This window comes from Corvus hawaiiensis, chromosome 1 (assembly GCF_020740725.1).
Source record: "Corvus hawaiiensis isolate bCorHaw1 chromosome 1, bCorHaw1.pri.cur, whole genome shotgun sequence".
NCBI lineage: Eukaryota > Metazoa > Chordata > Aves > Passeriformes > Corvidae > Corvus > Corvus hawaiiensis.
In genome coordinates this window covers 3,560,675-3,579,998 of record NC_063213.1, presented here as the reverse complement: position 1 = coordinate 3,579,998, position 19,324 = coordinate 3,560,675, and the positions used below count along the sequence as shown (strand labels likewise).

Here is a 19,324-nt window from a genome sequence, read left to right as displayed (position 1 = left end):
AAAGCTTTCATTCCGATCCGTGTGCTGAAGGATGACACAGGAGTTCAAGAAATGAGGCTGAAATTCCTGAGGCTCTCCTAAAGATTTTTCCAAGAGTTTTAAAAAGCCTCTTAAAAACGGCGGCAGAGATCGAACGCTGTTAAGGGAGGGGAAAAAAAAAAAAAGGAAGAAAAAACTTTGGCAGGCAAACAGTGTCTTACATCAATCTAGCAGTCAGCATCTATGTAGATGTTCTTTCCTCCTTTTGTGCAACACCCCTTCCCTCCTACAGACCACCCAAAGCCCTATAAATAATCCAAGGACTGTATTTTTCCTCCAGATTTCTCTTCAGACCTCAAAGGAAAAATATCAGGCAAAGGAAGGGAGAGAGGGAGAAGGGAAAGTGAGGAGGGGAGAGAGAGAGAGAAAGAGGGAAGATGGCTAGTGAATTCAAAAAGAAAATGTTCTGGAGGGCAGTGGTGGCTGAGTTCCTGGCCATGAGCCTTTTTATTTTTATCAGCATTGGCTCAGCTCTGGGCTTCAACTTCCCCGTGGTGGCCAACAAAACATCAACGAGGTCTCAGGACAACGTGAAGGTGTCGCTGGCTTTTGGGTTATCCATCGCTACCATGGCGCAGAGCGTGGGCCACATCAGCGGGGCACACCTGAACCCGGCTGTCACCCTGGGGCTGCTGCTCAGCTGCCAGATCAGCATCTTCAAGGCACTCATGTACATCTTCGCCCAGTGCCTGGGGGCAGTGGTGGCCACAGCCATTCTCTCGGGAGTCACCTCCTCTCTCCCAGGAAACTCCCTGGGGCTTAATGCTGTAAGTAGAAACTTTTAATTCCTCCTTTCTATTGCTATTTTTTTTTTTTTTTTAGTAGAAATGTAGCACCTGTAATCTACTAAAGATGTGGGTGTGCTGTTGGTGACCTTGGGCAGCTGGCTGTTTATTGTAGCAGAGAATCCAGACCTGACTGATAACCAGGATGTCACAGGGATGGTCCTTCCTCCCCACCCCTGTTTTGGAGCTTTAGGACGTTCTGGTCGTGATGAGTTTTGCTTATGTTCAGTTTTGTATATCCAAGCTGCTGAAAGGTGGATTTGACACCAGTTTAACACTGGCAGTTTCATGACCTTTCATGGTTCTGAGGGTCTCTAAGGTGCCATGCTGATTAACGTGCATATACCAGTGTTGTTTTGGCTTCTGTGAGTGTGGTTCGTTTTCACTACTTAATTAATGGTTTGTATATCCTGGTGATGGCTGCGATGAAAACCCATGGGAGCAGAGAGAGATGTGTAGCAAGAGAAATCCCATCCCCAAAGGTGTAAGCAGCACCTGTTGCATTAGGCAGAGTGCTCAGATCCTGCCTGACAGAATCCCAGTGGCCCTTTCTGTGCATTTCTGGGCAAAAACTGGACAAATCCTGAATTCTCAGGTGGAAACTGGAGGAAGATGTGAGGCAGCTACAGGTAACTGGGGTGCAGGTTCCAGCTCTCTCCCAGCCACATCATGTTCACATCATGCTGCCTAAAAACTGCCTGGCCACAACTCCTCCTCCTCAAAATGTCATTTTGCTGTTGTTGTTGCAGCATAATAGGAGAAAAAAAAGGATAAATACACTTTTAAACTTGAAACCATCCCACTGTCTGAGGCAGTGCTACAGCCACTAAAGGACACACAGTGCTGTAAATGGAAATTCCTTCTGGTCACTTATTCAACCTGATCTCTTAAGAACAAGTGTTTCACGTATTTTCTGTGGCCCCTTTCTTGCAGAATATTCCTGACTGCAGTGTGTGAATTGATCTAATTTGAAATCTCCTGCCCATTTGAAGTCACAAGGGTATTTGGGACATAAAGTTGTAAATGCAACATCTCTTCTGAAATAATTTAGGCAAATTAGCAATATGGTTTTGTATACTGTTATTTGACATTACAGTATTTTCAGAACATGAGTCAGATTTTCAAAACAGAATAAAATCTGATATTAAGGTGATTCCTGGGCAGCTCAGTATCATCCACCCTCGTGGCACTCTGTGAGTTGGCTGCTCACCTCCCTCTCTCCTGGTGCCTGAAGCTATTCCATCCTGCCAGCACTTTGGAAATTTTAATGGCTTGACTCAAAACATTTTGGGGAAGAGGAGCAAATAATTTTATTGACTCCAGAAGGCTCTGGCTGCAAGTGTGATACATGATCTTTTCCTCTGAAACCACTGACAGAGGGAACAGCTCAACCGCATGGGACAGGGTGTCCGCCCAAGTGGTTTCCTCGAGAGGTCCAACTGCCATTAAACACGGGAGGTCTGGTTTTGGTAGCACTTAAGCTTGCTTTTTCCCTTTTGCTTCCATAAAATCCTGATGACTGGTTCCTTCCCCTAACCAAAAGCCCTGAAATTGGTCATGTATGAAGGGGGGTGAAGGTCCTTTTGCCCCTTGGTCAGTAGCTCCCCAAGCTACAAAGGCAAAAGCAGGCAGGGTTAAGTCTCCATCATATAAATTTTACAAATCGATCTGCAATTTCTGTGCAGTGGAATAACAGGGCATATAGTTTCTAAAAGCTCTGGTCTCACTGTCTGTCATTGGAAAATATTCAGAATTTTGTTTCTTTTCTCTTTCACATCCAGCTATAAATGTTCTGGCCCGAGGCGCAGTGGGGAGACCCCCCTGGGGACAGGGAGGGCAGCAGCTGTTCTTCTCCCTTGCAAGAAAGAGCTAGAGAGGAAAGGAAAGGCAAGAAAATCCATTCATTTCCCAGTGACAAGCCTGGAGGGGAGAGTCGAGGGGAGAGTCGAGGGGGAGCTGGGTCTGAGCCCAAGGCAGGGGGGAGCAGCAGCAGAGGGGTTGTGCTTGTGCAGAGTCGATCTCGATGGGGCACATCCTGAAACCACAGCTCAGCACCAAGGTGCCTCTTTCAGCAAAGAGCTGACAAGGAGAAACCACAGGGTTGCTTTTATGTTATGGTTTTTAACCTGAGGACAAGGAGGGGAGGCTCGGAGCTGGCATCCCTGCCAGCTGTGCTGTCTTCTGGCCCTTCTTGTGGATAACGAGGTATGGATTCCCTGCTAAGAAAAGGAATAGAAAGAAAGAGAGTGCTGCTTGTTTGACAAGGGTGGGAAGAAGGTCTGGATGTGTGGGGCTTTGTCCTCTGTTCTGACCCTGCTGTGCTCTTAGAGAGGTGTCTTTTACAGGAAAATGTGGTGGAGGCAGTGTAATGGAGTGAGTGGCCATCCAGTGTTCCCAGTGGATACTGGGTGGGGTTGCATGCCTGAACTTGGATTTATCCTGCCTGGCTGCAGGTTCTACACTGAGGGACCAAGCTGAGAACCCATTTCCATTGGCTCCTCTCTAACCCGCAGAGAGTGAGAGATGAAGAGAGGCACTTCAACCTCTAGATCTGTTGAGTTGCCCCCAGAGACACCCAGCTCCTCTTTGCCTTGCTGAGGCTCCAGGCTTGGGAGCCTCTGCTAAGTATCCAAAATTCAGTGGGATAAATCCGTGTCTTTCTCGTTGCCCAAAGGGAAAAAAGGAAACACAAGCACATGAGGCACAGCACCCAGCCATGGACAGTAAAAGGCTGAGGAGAAAGAAGGGAGACTGAAAATGCAGGATGCTCCTTTAACATGTTCAGCATTAAGGTCTGGTTTACACTAAGACAAGCAAACCAGTCACACATTAGGATTTTGATCCAAACGTTGCTTAAGTCAACAGATATATTTTTAGTTACTTTGGCTGGTCCTGAGTAAGACATTTTGGACAACACTCAGAGATATATTTAGATTACTGAATCCTTTAAAGACACTTAACTTCCAATGTATTTTAGTAGTGGTGTGGGTTCCAAAGTAAAAACTTTGAGAATTGGAGAAGCTGGAAGAAGAGTATGCAGTGTGTTTGCTCTTCTAAAAATTTAAATTTTTTTCCTTACATCATCTTGTATCTTTTTTTGGAAGTTGGATTACTACGTTACAAATTTCCATTAGGTAAAGCCGTAAGAATAGAGAATACCAGATTCAAAATGCACTCATCTGCCAGCAGAGCTGGCTATTGTCTGGTGAAGACAGATCTGGAGCTTGGATAATGGAACAAACTACTCAGCACAGGCAGTTAATGACCAACAAAGAGCTGGAGCAGGAAAGAGGGGTGGGAGGAGGCTTCTGTGCTGTAAGGTAACACATTATTTGCTGTTAAACAATGTTTATCTGGAGAACTTTTACCAAACTTTTAAAAACATGCTGGGAAAATTTCTTTAGCTCAGGTTATTTTATATCTATATCTTTATCTATCTATCTCTCTATCTCTCTCTCTCTCTATCTATCTATATAAAATAACCTGAGCTAAAGATAGATCTAGATATGTGTAAATAATTAGAATTTTGTGACAAATCCAGACACTGCTTCACAATTTTCATGATTTCATAGTATCTGTATTTTGGCATACTGATGAGAGTGTCAGGAAATGTGTCCCCTAAGTCTCGGGGCTATAATTTGGAAACTATTTGAAAACTCTGTCTTCGAGTTCATGATGAAAGATATTATTTTAAAAGTTGTAAGTGGATCAAAAATTGTAGGCAAGAAAAACAGACCTGAAGGTAACGTTGCTAGGGTAGATAAAGGGAAAAGAAAAACAATCAAGAATAACAAATAGGAGGGCTTGGGTTTAGAAAACACCCAGTGGACTGATAAATGTTGTTTGTGCAACTAAAGAGCTTTCTGGAAAAGCCAGAAGAGATCTGTGGTCAGTGGATTCGGAGGTCATTTTAAGACAGGTGAATATTCACATGGATACTATTCCTGGAGTATGGAAAGTTACTTGTTGCTGGAACACCCTTCGGGTTTCGGCTGTGACGGGCTGTGTCTCTGCCACTGCGGCTCTGTGGGGCTTCCCTAATCGGGATCAGCCGTGGCAGAATTGGTGCACACAGGGGGGCAATGTCCTTTGGGGATAAACACCCAGTGTCCAGCTCCAGATTTCTCAAGGACAGGGAAAAAGGAGGCCTTCGCTGTCTTTGATTCTTCATACCAGGGCAGTATCTGCTGCTTTGAGGCAACTTCCAACCTCTCCAAAATCACACCACAGAACCATAATCATGGGATGGTTTGGGTTGGAAAACACCTTAAAGATCACCCAGTTCCACCCCCTGCCATAGGCAGGGACACCTTCCACAAGACCAGGTTGCTTCAAGCCTCCTCCAACCTGGCCTTGGACACTTCCAGGGATGGGAATGAGTCCTCTTTCCATAGCTACTCCCACTCAGCTGGACTGTGATCCAGCAGCAACAGAGCAACTTGGAACCTCAGTGCTGAAGATTTTAATTTTTTTCCTTCACTGCCTACATGTCCCCAGCTCCAGCCTTATTCTGCTACTTGGGGAAGATGAACAATCTCTTGCCTCAAGGAGAGTGGAGTATAGAATATGATAAGATATATGGATCCTTATCTTCTGCAGATGATCTTATCTCTAGGCCATCAGTGCTGGTGAATTTTCTCCCAACAAATTTCCAGTATGCACTTCCAGTGCAAACATAATGTTGCACCAGCACTGGGAATTCCCTTTCATGTAGTTGAGACCTGTCACACCTTTTAATGGTGTTCGTGGGTCAGCACTGAAGTTTTTATCCTGATATTCCCCTTTGGATGTTTCCCATCCTTTAGAAACTTATCTCAGAGGGGATTCCCAATGGGAGTCACCACCCTCCCCACATTTGGTCCACACCAGTGGTCTTCTCACCATGGTGAGCAGGACTTGCCTGGTTACCCTGGATGAGTCAGTGTTTGCCTTGTGATTTCCTTGTCTCCTCGTGCCCGCGCCCTATGAGCCTGTTCTCCAACCTCCAATTAAACAAAGCCGGCTTGAGTTGGAAGAACATCCAAAATAAACTGAGAGCTTGACAGTGTGAGGGGACAATTGAGTAAGTGATGCTGCTTTTCCTCTGAGTCACTGTGGAAAATTGCAGTTCCAGAGGTGCTGCTGGATGGACAAGACATGCAGCTGAGTTCCTGACCTTTAGGGCTTATTGAAAAATCCTTGGATGCCTTTTCTTTCTTTCAATGCAGATTATATACTGTGCCTTTCTCAAGTCTAGGACAGTGAGGAGCTTCATTCTTCCTGTCTCTGCCCTTTACCCTGCCTATTTTTGATCCAGTTTAGGCTTCTCCAGCCAATCTTGCCTCTGCTGGGACATCTGTGGGCTTGAGCACTCGAACTTTCACAAGGGATCAGAAGCTGCTGCATTTTGAAAATGAGCAAAATGGTTCCGGTACATGACATTAATCTGGGATTTTTATTTCTTAACAAAGACTGTCACAACAATAGCTCATTGTTCACTGTCAGCTTTTGCAGCAGAGGGCTTTTAAAGCTTGCCAGCATTGTATTGAGAGGCCCCAGGCAGGGCAGGTGGGACACAGGAAAGGCACCTGCTCAAAACTGGCCACGGTCTTGGCCTGTTTCTAATGAGTTCACACAGTGACAGCAGAAACATCTGGGCTGAGACATAAACCTGATGGTTATCACCCATCCCCCAGAGAATTTGGGGTTGTGGCTTTAATCCTTATCTCAGATCTCAGAGCTTATTAGCTGATTTCCATTTCTACAAAGATTTGCTTAGCGCCTCTCTGATAATAGAGCCGTATCCCGGGATTTTGGCAGGGAGCACGGAGGGATGCAGCAGCAAGGCCATTTCTGGCACAAGGAGAGGCCCTTGGTGCTCATCCTCCTGCAGTCCAGTCCTTTTGTGCTAGAACAGAGGAGATCAGAGTGGGTTTTGTGCCAGTGGATCCAACGATGACTATTTGGAAAATGCTCTGCAGGCCTCAAACTAAAGGTTCTCTTCATTTATTTCTACTTAGAAATGGTAGAAATTCCTGAAAGGGGTGCACAGGGGGGTTTAAAACAACGAGTTGCCATAGATCTAAAACCACTATTAATTTGGTAGATTAGGTAATACTGCAATGCAAGTGGAATCATGTTGGGATTTTCAGAGAATGATTTTTTTCTCTTCTGTCAAACTAAGCAGGATTAAGTACTAATTATAAGTAAAATTCATTTTGCCACCACCCTTCCTGAGTTGTGAATAAATAGTTAAAATTGGTTTCCTTTCCATAGCACTGGATGACCTATACCAAATATATTTAGTTGTTTGGTGTGTATGTCTGTGTACACCCCCAAACACACTCACACATCAGAGACAGATGGACAGAAAGAGTCTTCAGATGAGATAAGCCCAAATTTCAATTTTTAATTTAAATTATTTGGAAAGCTTTAAAAAATATCTATTAGTAGGTGTTGGTTCCAAACCAAGATCTGGCATGGGAAGAACCACAGCCTAAGAACAAATGGTAATTTTCACAACAAGAGAATGAATATTGTGGATCAATTCTGGTTAAATCTGTGAAATTGTAAGAAAAAAAACATGTAAATTTTTTGTAGCAGGGCTCACAGGTTTTACCAGATAATGTGAACCTTTAGGGAGTCAAGAATACATTTCTTTAATAAGAGAATCCTAAAAAATACCACTATTTGGGCTGTACAGATATTTTTAAGAGAAGCATTTTTAAAGCAAGGATAGCAAAGCACATCACAAGTACTAAAGGAAGAAAAGACAGCCCTTGAAAAATTTCCTGTTTGTCTCCAAAGGAAATTGCCTGTTTTCTTTAGGGCAGTAGTACATTTTTGCTTATTTGTCCATTCTCCAGCTTAATCGAGAGAATTCAACAACAGAGAGGTCTTTACCTGGTACCACAATTGTCTCCTGGAGGTTTTCCTGGCCTGGCTGGGAGCATTTTGCAGCCCTGGGTATTTTTTAATGTGTAACCTGATGGGAAAGTGCTGATTTTCCTGGCATCCAGAGCCGGCGCTGGCGTTTGACTGCTGCAGCTTCATTGAAGCTGAGGAGATCTGAGGCTGAGGCACAACAACAACCTGTTAAATCAAATATACAGGGCCTGACAGGCATCCTGCAGGAAACTATAAACAGCAGGAGGGCGAAATCATGGCCTAAGAGCTCTGCAAGGCATAACTCATAGACTAGAAAGGAGTAAAGAAATCGTCTGTGTGCTTCCCTGGACGAGTCCTGTGCATCCCCTCTCTAGGAACCACTGGGAGGTGTCCCTAAAACTAAACTTTTCCAGGATCTCGGCACTAATTCTGTGCCAAGTGGAGTCAATGAATGCTTTCAGAGCAGAACTGTGGCACGTTTCCTTCCACATATACACACACAACTCCTCCTGAAGGCACTGGTGACTCTATTTGGAATGGGTAAGGTCAGGTTTGGCCCCTTTTCCTTCCTTTGTTAGGACTTCTTGCTTGATGAACAAGGTGGAGAAATGAAGGAGCTGGAATTGTTCCCCCAATTCCTGAAATGCATTGCACAGGCTCAGAGCTGGTTTTTAACTCCATGGAAATGCCAAGTCTTCAATGCTGTGCACAAGACTGACTGTATGAACTGACTCAGACTCTGAAAGTCTGAAAACTTCATAGTTTTTTCTAGAAATAGAAAATGAATATTGTCTGCGTGGAATTGCCAAACAACCGTACTGTGAGGTTTGTGCAAATCCAGTTGTTATTCCAGTAACAACATAGAAAGGAAGATCCTATTAGGCTCAAATTTCAGATATTCCCAAAATTCCCCACTGAAACACTATCTCCTACTGGGCTGGTAATACAGGAGATAATAAACAGCTCTGTGGTATAAATGAGTGCTTCAACTGTTACAGAAAATTAACTATTTGCTTGGGTTTGGCTGGGCAAAGAAAAAAAATACAGAACCTCACAATTCCTCATCCTCTGAATAGAAGTTGTTTGTTTCTCAGCAGCAATATTTAACCAAAAAAAAAAAAAAAAAATTCCCCAAAGCAACTTTCCCAGAGGCACATCAAAAAGTAAAAGTGTAAATAAAAGAATTGTCTGTCTCTGACCAGCTGTGCTAAATACAAGTCCTGTAGAGGAACTGAGTTTTACTGCCTGTCTTCGTTTGACATACAAATTTTATGTGTTCTGGTTTAACACAATAATCATTCTCTCTTTCTCTCCATGGCACTGTGACATAAAACCCTGGATAATTTCTCCTCAGCCTGCAGAGAGGCTGGGAGGAGAGAGCTTAGCCTTGTTCCTGGAGGGTGTCTGCTGTCCAAAGAACGGAAAATATGATTTCTGCTTTGGGAATTGAATGAGTCCCCTTTAGAGCTCTTAAGGTTGTATTTATAGGAAGGATAATCTAGCAGAGGACAATATGTTTTGTCCCCAGGTTCTGCTGAATGCTTCCATTGTTGATGTAGGATACGATCCAAAGCTAATTCATAAGCAGCTTCTGAGTGCTCCTGTCATATAATTTTAAGTGAAACTTTTTAGATCTTTTCCTGTCTCTCCTTACTAAAGAAATGAGACTTTTGTACTCCCTGAATCCCTAGCACTCAAATAATGGGTATAGAAACATCCATTGCAGAGTGATACCGTTAAATAGCAAGGCTAGAAGTGACTAACTGTAGTTAAACAGCTGGGGACGAAGTCTCTGAATCAACTCTGACTATCAGTCAAGGGAAGGTTTATAGCTATGGAGATGTGGCATAGACTTCAAGGAGAATAAAGATATGTTATCAATAGGGAAGTCATCAAGTTCTTTTCATGACCAAGTTGGAGATGAAAGAGTGAGAAAAGTCAAACAAAATGACAGGCAAGGCAGTGGGATGTGGTTTGGAGGGGCGTAGGGAGATGAATTTCTGAGATTACGTTTGTAGAATATCCCATTAAAGAACTTTGCCAGCTAAACACTTAAATGATAGCTAGTTGGCATGAAGAAGAATGATTAATATTTCACGAGAGGGGATGAAGAAGAGAGAATGAACCATCTAAACTATTGTGAAGAGTTTTCCTTCTTCAGTAAAAGAAGGAAAGTCAAAGAAGGGAAATTTTAAGCTATAAGAAGAAAATGCTGTAAAACAGCAAGAATTTACTTGAATAAAATGCTAATTTTAAGAAAAATGCCTGCCATGGCAGAGAAAAGGTAATAATTTAGGTAGAATGGTCAGGATATGCAAGGAAGAGAAGTCCCAGCCATTAAAAGTGCCGTGGCTTAAATTTTCTCCTCAAAACCACACCAGCCAGCAGGGCTTGCACTGGTGTTTCGTAAGAATGGGGAAAGCTGACATTCCCCTGCTAGAAAACAGACTTCTGCAATTCCAGAGGCCTTTCTTTTTTCTGGAACAATGAGAAGCTAATCCCTGTTCTATTAAAGGAAGCTGGGCCCTGGAAGCCCCAATCCAGAGCTAAGGGTTTGTTGGATGAGATGGAGCTCAGCACCACGTGGTGAAACCACCTTGCATAACAAAGTGTCTTATCCATGTAACGGGAAACAGGTTTGAACTTGATATACTTTCACTCGTAATGAGAAAAATATGAAGCTTCTAGAGAAGTACAACGTGGGGTTTACCTTGGGCCAGTTTAATTTCCTGTCCCCATTTCTCATCTGAAGGCGGACAACTCATAAATATCCTGTCCCAAAAAAAAAGTATAATTAAAAAAAAAAATCAAAAGGAAAGAAAACGTACCATTAATTTTCCCAAATTATTGCTGTGGGAGTCAGTCAGCTAAACATGGCAGTTAAGGGCATTTCTGGGAAACAAATTCCTTAGTTCCCATGTCCTGTCTGATGTTACGGAGAGCTGGAAGCGATGTGGCCACTGCCCATTTCCTAAGACAAAAACAGGTGGTCCTCTCTACTAATTGCTCTCATGTTCATGTCTAGATAATGCTTTTTGAGGTTTAACACTCCTCATTCAAATGTCTCGTGAGTCACTGTGCCTTTAGTGCTTCCTTAGGTTCCATTCAGCTGCATCTCAGGAGGTTTCTGGATAAGATGTGATTTCTGTACATTTACTGAATCCCAGTTGATTTTTATTCCATGACTTTGTTCAGATTCACAGTGAACTGGGGGGAAAATATTAATCATGGGATTGTGAAGGTTGAAAATGGTGGAATTCAGCTCACAGAAGCCTAGACCTCCCTTGGGGTGTCTACATGTAGGCTTCTGCTTCTTGTCTGGGAGTTGTGATAGTCGAAGGGGAATTACTCACTGCAAGCTAATGCAGCCAAGATTGATTCAGCTGATCAGATAAATGTGTCCACAGATAGCTCTCACATCTTGCCAGTGATTCAGCCCATTTCTTGTGTGTGTTTCTGGTGCTTCTTCTGTCAAAACACTGACTTAGAAATGAAGTTTAGTGAAATTATTCTTGTGAACAAAAAAGGAAAAGAAGTCTGTGCAGACTCTCTTGGAGATGAATATGGGCTTGTGTGTTTCATTTAGTCCCTTAGAGTATGTTTGGCTCCTCAAAGCACTGAATCCTCTCAAGTCTCCCAAGTCTGAAGCATGAAAAGCTCAGGGAGTGACTCTGATGTTCTCTGCCCTCTGACATTTTTTCTGTTACCTTAATGAGGATTATTGGACTGACATGAGAAGATGTCAAAGATTTCTGAGCAGATACATCAAGAGCAATGCAGTTTCAGCCCACATACCCTGTGACAACTGGTAAGAGGTACCAGTGCAGGGAAAAAAGGCATTGCAGTGTGGGTATAGGTCACTGGAAAGGGCCCCCTTCACCCCAACACTGCAGTAGAGGTGGCTGTGTCTTGTTTCAAGGCATTATTCTGTTTATTTAGGAACCAGAGATATTGGTCACCTTGAGTTCTGGATATTCTCAGTAGCAGAATGCCAGATGTTAAGACCAGCTGTTGATTTTCAGTCAGGTCTCTAATGAGTGGTAGTGCTTCCTGCTAGATTCAGGTTAAGCTTTAGACAGCCCTGAAGCTTCTGGAGCCTGGTATTCTACAAAATATTCAACAAAAGCTTTCCTTGAGAAACCCGAATCGCATACAGAAAATACTATAAGGAAAGGACAACAAACTCATGTTGGTTGTGTCTCCCTGCTTCTGTCAAGAGCTTAAACCATTAGATTCAAAAGGTGTAAAATGTTCTCTGGGTAACACTTGCTAATCCTCTCTGAATAAGGATTACATGAGTATAAATATGCATGTATACATGTACATTTTAACTTGACACAAGGGAATGTACCTTCCTACTCCCTTTCTAAGGCTTTTTCTGGGGTGTGGCTGGGATGGTGAACACTGGGTGTTATTCTGTGTGTACCATGGATGACCCAGGCTGCTGCTGCAGTGATAATTTAGCTCTGATAAGGAGGCAAATAAATACTCTGTTATCCTGCACTTACACACTGCAGATCCAAAGGCCACAGCAAGGCAGGACGTCCAAGGTTTGCCTGGGTTTGTCCCATTTTGGAACACGGCCCAGAGTCCTTGCTCTCACCGTGGAATCTTAATGTTCCTGGCAGGCTGAGTAAAATTACCCAGCTAGAGGAAAGCAAAAGGTTTCCTATGATATTTCCAGGTTTTCTTTGATTCCACACAGCCCATCAATAAGAGTTGATTAGCAGGGAGAATGATCTCAAGTCACGTCAGCTGTAGGATGTGTTTTTCCTGGAGGGAAAGGAAGAATATGACTTCCGCCCCTTGAAGATAAGGATTATCACAGGTTTTTAAAGAATAATTTTGTTCTTATTGTCTTTTGCCTTTTTGTAGAAGCCCTTCAAGTGAAGGGAAAGCGTAATGGTTGGCCAGTGTTTAATCTTTTAAAATGTCAAGGCTTTGTCAAATGCTAACATTGATGCGTCAGACCTCAGCTCTGTGTTCTCTGGAGCTGGATTATATAGAAAAGAATTTGGTTTCTTCTTACCTGCTTTTGGGCATGTGCACATCAGTCACTCATTTGCTAAGACACCTAGCTTTTAAGTTTGGCCAGTTGGCCTTCCTAATGTAAGAGGGTTTTCCAGAGAGTGTGTACTTCAGATTCTTAATTTGTTTTTGATATAAAGGAAATGCATCGGAAGCCTAATTTGTTGAGAGCGACAAATCCCACTGTCTCTACAGTGAAAAAAAATGTGTTTATTTTTGAAACTTACAAAAGCAATATAATATTAATTCAGAGATATCAAGCACAAAGATCTGGATCATGCAACTTTCAGTGCATCTCATATGGATGTATTTATGTCAGACTCATACTTCTCACATGTAAGTCCTAATAATGATGAAGGTTCATTAATGGATTTCAGTTTCTACTCTATGGATGCTGAAGGAACCAAAATACCCATCCTTTCAACCAGAATTCCCTTCTATTTGTGGATAAACTGCTTCCAACTCAGAGGATACCACTCCTGCATATTAAAGAACTGGATATAAAAATACATTATTAGTGTTTCAGATAAGCAGGATTTAGAAATCAGATTTATGTCAACTAAAGACTCATGACTTTTTTTCAGTGCTTTGGAATCAGATATCATGCTACTTTGTTACAGAGAAGAAACAAGAAATGTGAATAGCACACGTGGAAAGTGAAATCGTTCAGTTAACCATCGTTACGTTTTAAGGTTATTAAAATATTAGCTTTGGGGAAATTAGGGCATAAACCACAAAATCAGATTAATAGCAGGATTTCCCATAGTTTCATTGTTCTGGACAGGTCAGAATAACATGGAATTGTGTTTTTTGCCATGTATGACCCAGCAATTTTTAATGCAGGGGCTCTGACAGATGTGATAACCTACCGATAGCACAAATGAAAAAAAGTTTTGCAGAGTTTGCTCCCTACTCTGAGTCACATTCTCAGTTCTTTGGCATGTGGCCAAGCTCATGTTTCATCCCATCCATGGAAGTGAGTTATTTCTACTTAACGTCAAGTTATTCAGCTCAGTAACAGACTTGCCTTGACTTAACGGAGACATCGCTGAATACAGCAATCAAAAGCAGAACCCAAAACTTGTTATAACATCAAATGGTTTAGCTCCATGGTTTCTTGCTAGGCACAAGTTTTTAGCAGTACTCCTGAAATATGACAGCATTTCTGCTCTGTAATGTCCATTTATGTGAAACACCATGGTTTCAATATGTTCTACAGCATTTACAAGAAACTCTGCTGATTTCATGACTAATAATACCATTGGAATATTTACATCTGACAGTCTGAGTTTTTCTAGATAATCTACTTTACTTCAGTAAGAAATTGAAGCACTCCTCCCATCAGCCCCTTGGGATTCCTTAACTGGGGCTTTTTTTTATGTACCTCAAAGAAGTCGAATGAGATTTAGTTTGAGTCTAAGACACCAAAAAGTAGTTTACCTGTGAGTTAGGTGTCTAAGCTCCTTGTAGTCAAATGAGATCTTTAAAAAAAAACCAAAACAGCTTTCAAATGATCACCTACATTTCATCCTGTGAATGGATGTCATCTCCCCTGACTACATCCATTATATGTGCAAATTAGAGACACAATGCCTAAATATTGTGTACCTAGAGATGTTTTAGGTACTTTTGGTCTTCTTTCACATCTACCAGTCCCACATGAACTCTGTGGACATGTCAGGATATTTCATGTGGCATTAGAGGCATTTTTTCAGGCAATTAATTCACAGTATAAGTGGAATATTACTATCTTAATATTAATGTGGAAACAATGAGTGACTGTCCTAAGGCACCACAGTTCACTTCTGGAAAAGTAAGCTCTGCTGAAGGCAACTCTCTGGCTCATTTATTTCTCACACGTAGATCAATTACACTCTCATTGTGTCCAGTGGCTGAGTGTTCACTTTGGATCACCAAAAAAAGCTGCTTATGCCTAGGCTTGAGTACAGCAGGGAGTTTTTCAAAGCTAATTTTTATTCAATTTTTTTCTCTTTCTTCCTATTTTTTCCCCCGTTAAGCAAAAGGAACCCCAGGGGGGAAATAGATGTGCAGGTCTATGTGTTTTTATTGAGGAAATAGACTGCAGAACTTTGTTACACTGGTCGAAGTCAGGTAGAAATATGAAGTGACATTTTCCTTCTTGTCTCCATGCAGCTTTCAGAGGGAATCAATGCAGGCCAAGGGCTGGGTATTGAAATCATTGCCACCTTCCAGCTGGTGCTGTGTGTCCTGGCCACCACAGACCGGAGAAGGAACGACGTCTCGGGATCGGCACCTTTGGCCATTGGTCTCTCTGTTGCCTTGGGACATCTTCTTGCTGTAAGTTTTAGCCCTCACAGTTTGTATCTGCCATGTCCCAACTCGGGGTGGGCCAGTGAAAGCAGGGAGATGATGGGGAAGCTTCATCAGTGCCTCACCTCTGGTCCTCTTTCCACCTCCTAGATTGATTACACCGGCTGTGGAATTAACCCAGCCAGATCTTTCGGCTCAGCGCTCATCGCCAACAACTTTGAAAATCACTGGGTAAGTTGAGTAAATTTGTTTAGCTTACAAGAGGCTCTGAATACACATAACCTACAAGATCAGAAACGTTTGAACACTTATCATTCGGGTCAAGTCAGTGAGTTGGTGTTTCCATTTCATTTAACAGAGAATATTCTCCTTTCAGTCCTGACCAGCCTCAGGCAAACAGAAAGTCCTCAGGCAAACAGAAAGTCCTCAGGCTCATGCAGTCTCTGTGCTCAAAGTAATACAGTAGATTTTCTTTGGTTATTCCCCTTTATATTTCTTTATTTCAAACATTTTAAAAGTTTAATCCTTATTACACAGAATCCTGTATTGTGAATTTATTATTTAATTTAAGTTTGTGAAGTGCTACTGCTTAATCTGGCAAAACCCAACTTAGAAAGATTCTTAAGCAGGTTTATAAACTGAAATGGATCATCCAATATTTAAGAGCTAATAAAATGTTCAGTGTCTTAAAGCTGAGTGTCTGCTTATGTGTTTGCAAGGATAAGGGCTCTGGAAACACTATAAATTTTAGATTATTCCCTGTATTTAAATGTGGTTAAAATGAGGAACTTCACAAAAATTTACTTATTTCACCAAAGCTCAATAAATGCTGAAATAAAAGTTGTAATTGAGCATGTGTTCTTGAATATGTATAAAATGAGGCTTGTTCCAGCTCTCCTACTCTCAATTTTGGCAGCCAGTTGCATAGGCACAGGTGGAAATTTAATGGTAATACAATGGGGTTGTGAAAATTTTGGATATGGATTCCATTTTAATTTAAAGAGTAAAATAAAAACGGAGGACACTGGGGAAATTTTGGCAGTATCTCCCACTTGAACATTATTATTAGGCCACAAAGGGGACGTAACTAAGTGAGGAGCTGGTGTTTTCAGAATTTAACAGGAAAATTATTATCCTTTGTAGAGACAGAAGAAGATAGAGGTAATAATTTGTGTTAAACTACTGATATTGCTGAATAAAAGAAAGAGTTTTCAGACTCAGTAGCACTTTGGCCATGCAAAGCCTTCAATATCATCTGTTATTTCTAACAAAATCAATCTGTCTACTAAAATCCTTTTATTACTTCTGCTTCTAAACTTCAATTTTCTTAAGTGGTTAGGCCAGTTCAATTACAGCAATATCACCAGCTAAGTAGCATCTAGTATTAGATGACTATTACTTTCAAATTCACCTTTTACTGGAAGTTAACTGGAAAATAGCATCTAATGGCCTGTTGTTTTAGAAATTATGCTCCCCTGCCCACTCTATCTGGAGTAGCAGAGATGTTTTAGCCGTAAAAGACTGATTTTAAACATCACAACTTGGCAACATAGTCACAGTTATTCACCTCTGGGTCTATCACCAATTCATGGTGAGAAATTCCTGGTTTTATGCCATGTGGTTAAGAAAACATTCAGGTGGATAGGCTGTAAATTTCATGGTGAGAATCCTCAGAGGATCTTCAAATGCCAGAAATACTTGATGCAATAACTTGGACCTGTATTTCAGATCTTCTGGGTTGGCCCAATCATTGGAGGAGCAAGTGCTGCCCTGATTTACGACTTCATCCTGGCACCCAGAACCAGTGACCTCACCGACCGCATGAAGGTGTGGACCAGTGGCCAAGTAGAAGAGTATGACCTGGAAGGGGATGATATGAACTCCCGGGTTGAAATGAAGCCAAAATAAAGAAGGGCATGGAGAGTGGAAAAAAAAAAAAGGCAAAAAAAAAAGCAGCACATTGGTTTCCGAAGATTTTATCAGTGTTATAGACTCTTTGCAAACCAGCAAGCAGTACCTTGTTTTTTTAATTCAATACAGTTTTCCATTTTTTTTTTTTGCCCCCATATCTTCATAACATTTTTTATATCTGGGGTTTTTCAATTACAGAGTCTTCAGGTCAAGAAGTCGTGACCTAAATAAATTGGGCTGAAGTTTAACCCCTCTCTTGCTACCACCCAATTTTGAAGTGTATTTAGTGTGGGGGGTTCTCCAACCACATCACTCAGTAATGATAAGTAGTTCAAAAGAGCAGTCTGTTTCCTGAAAGAATAGAGGACAGAGAACCATCTGTACCAATAACGGGGGGCCTTACACCTGAGAAAACAGTATATATACAAAAATGCAAGGCTGGAATCTAATGCCAGCAACAAATGGGGAAAAAACCAATCTCAAATCAGTGTCCAAAAGCTCCTTTTGGAAGAAAAGGCTATTAAAAATTAGTTGTTACATAGAATTAACCATCATTTCCTAAATGATTGATCATCTTTGAGAAAGAGGGCCAGAAAAGCAGGGTAAGAATTTCCAGAGTCACAGGATCTTTCAGAATTTCTAGTGTTTCATTCTCCCTCAACCTGCATCCAGCTGATTGTGAGGGGAGAATACACGTGACAAAAGATATATAGATATATTAATTCCTGGGAAATAATAGCTAGAAGTCAAATTGGAGAGTAATAATAACAATGACAACAAGAACAACGTGATGCCAATGTGTAAACAGGATCTGATTGTTCCCGTGGCTACTCTGCTTTTGTATACCTTTTGTAATTTATCTGTGTGATTTAAAGGAAAACAAGGAGCAAAGAAGTCCCCTTTCTCTCTGACCCCATTCTAATTGCCAGCACTGTGGCATTCAGGGACCACAAATAGATGTACACACAGTATATTTTCTAATGAGGGACAAATACATACATACCTGGAAGTCCATTTTGGGGGTGGTTGCTTTGTTTTTATATATATATATATATATATATATAAATGTTTATATATATGTTTTATACAGAAAGCCTAGTATACTGTTTTGTAAGAAAATAAGAGCATAAAGACACGTGGAAAGAATTGGAGCAGTACTTAGAGAAATAAATGACACTGGAAACGAGAAAGAAATTTAACACTCTAAACGATGTGGAAGATTATTTTCTGTTTTCATTTGTGTGTGTGTGTGCTACTTATGATTTCCTGAGTAACCCAAAGCATTACCTGGTCTTACCTACTAACTATAGAATATAGTCAAAGCAGATCCATGCTGATATACTTGTTCTGCACTAAACAGTTTTCCATAAGAAATGAGGCCCAGAAGAACTGACAGAAAATCAGCACATTCCAGCATTCAGAAAAACCCCCCAGAGGTAATGGGATGGATTCTCCTCTCTGAGAGACAGTGTGGGACTGGGAGTTGAGGTAGGATTGGCATAGGAATCTGTATGGGTTGGATCATTTCATCAAATTGAGCAGATGTACAATGAAAAAAAGGAATAAAAAGGAAAATCACCAGCAAAATAAAACAGAATATATTTTATCTTTCTTGTCTACATTTGGTGTGCTATCCCATGTATTGCCTGTGTACATAGAGCATGATTGGATTTTGGGGTGGTTTAAAAATAAACAAAATCAGTTGTGCTAACATACGAACTGTTCATGATTCTTCATTTTTAATTTGCCATGTAATGCAATTTAATTTTCTGCACCATTCTTTATGTGCCCACCTGTAAGACTGAGCCAATTTCTGCTTTTCCACTCTTCACTTGATGCTGCCATTTAGGGAAAGGAATGTTCTTTTTTATGGCAGGCAAAGCAGGCCCTCACCTGCAAGTGAACTCTTCCAAATTATACTTAGAAATGAAGCAGAGTACCAGGACCCTGTGACCACTTTCTAGAATATCTTTCCAACTTTACCTGCTGTTTTCCCACTGCCTCCATTGACTCCAAATTAACCCTTTTTGCCTTAAAGAGTCTCTGAGCCAGAGCAGTTGCAGAACTCGCCCACAGTAAATAGTTTGTTTTGATAAGCTTGAGGTAACTTAAGAGTTAGTGGTGCAGAAAATGTGAGATTCACAATTTTTTCCTTAGTCTACACTTTGCAAAGAGCTTGGCTTATTTTTTTATGCTTTGAAGTCCAAAACTGTGAAGACAAACAACACTGTCTTTCCATTTGGTGTGTAATAGGACTGTGCCGTGTTGGCTGCTTTAGCTTATGAGCACTAAAGAATAAATAAAAGATAAAAGAGGTACAATAATTATTTCTCTAGTGAAGAAATAAACAAAAATACCCAAATCAAAATAAACAAATAGTGATTTGCTGCTGTATTTCGTAG

At 41.4% G+C, this 19,324-nt stretch overlaps 1 protein-coding gene across 1 annotated transcript; it reads left to right on the top strand.

Moving 5' to 3' along the window:
• Positions 1–346: 346 nt before the first annotated feature.
• Positions 347–18,635, top strand: AQP1 (aquaporin 1 (Colton blood group)). The gene is made up of 4 exons (XM_048317672.1): positions 347–806; positions 14,874–15,038; positions 15,162–15,242; positions 16,740–18,635. Exons 1-4 carry the CDS (start codon positions 417–419, stop codon positions 16,917–16,919), a joined length of 816 nt encoding a protein of 271 aa, XP_048173629.1. The 5' UTR covers positions 347–416; the 3' UTR covers positions 16,920–18,635.
• The last annotated feature ends 689 nt before the right edge of the window (positions 18,636–19,324 follow it).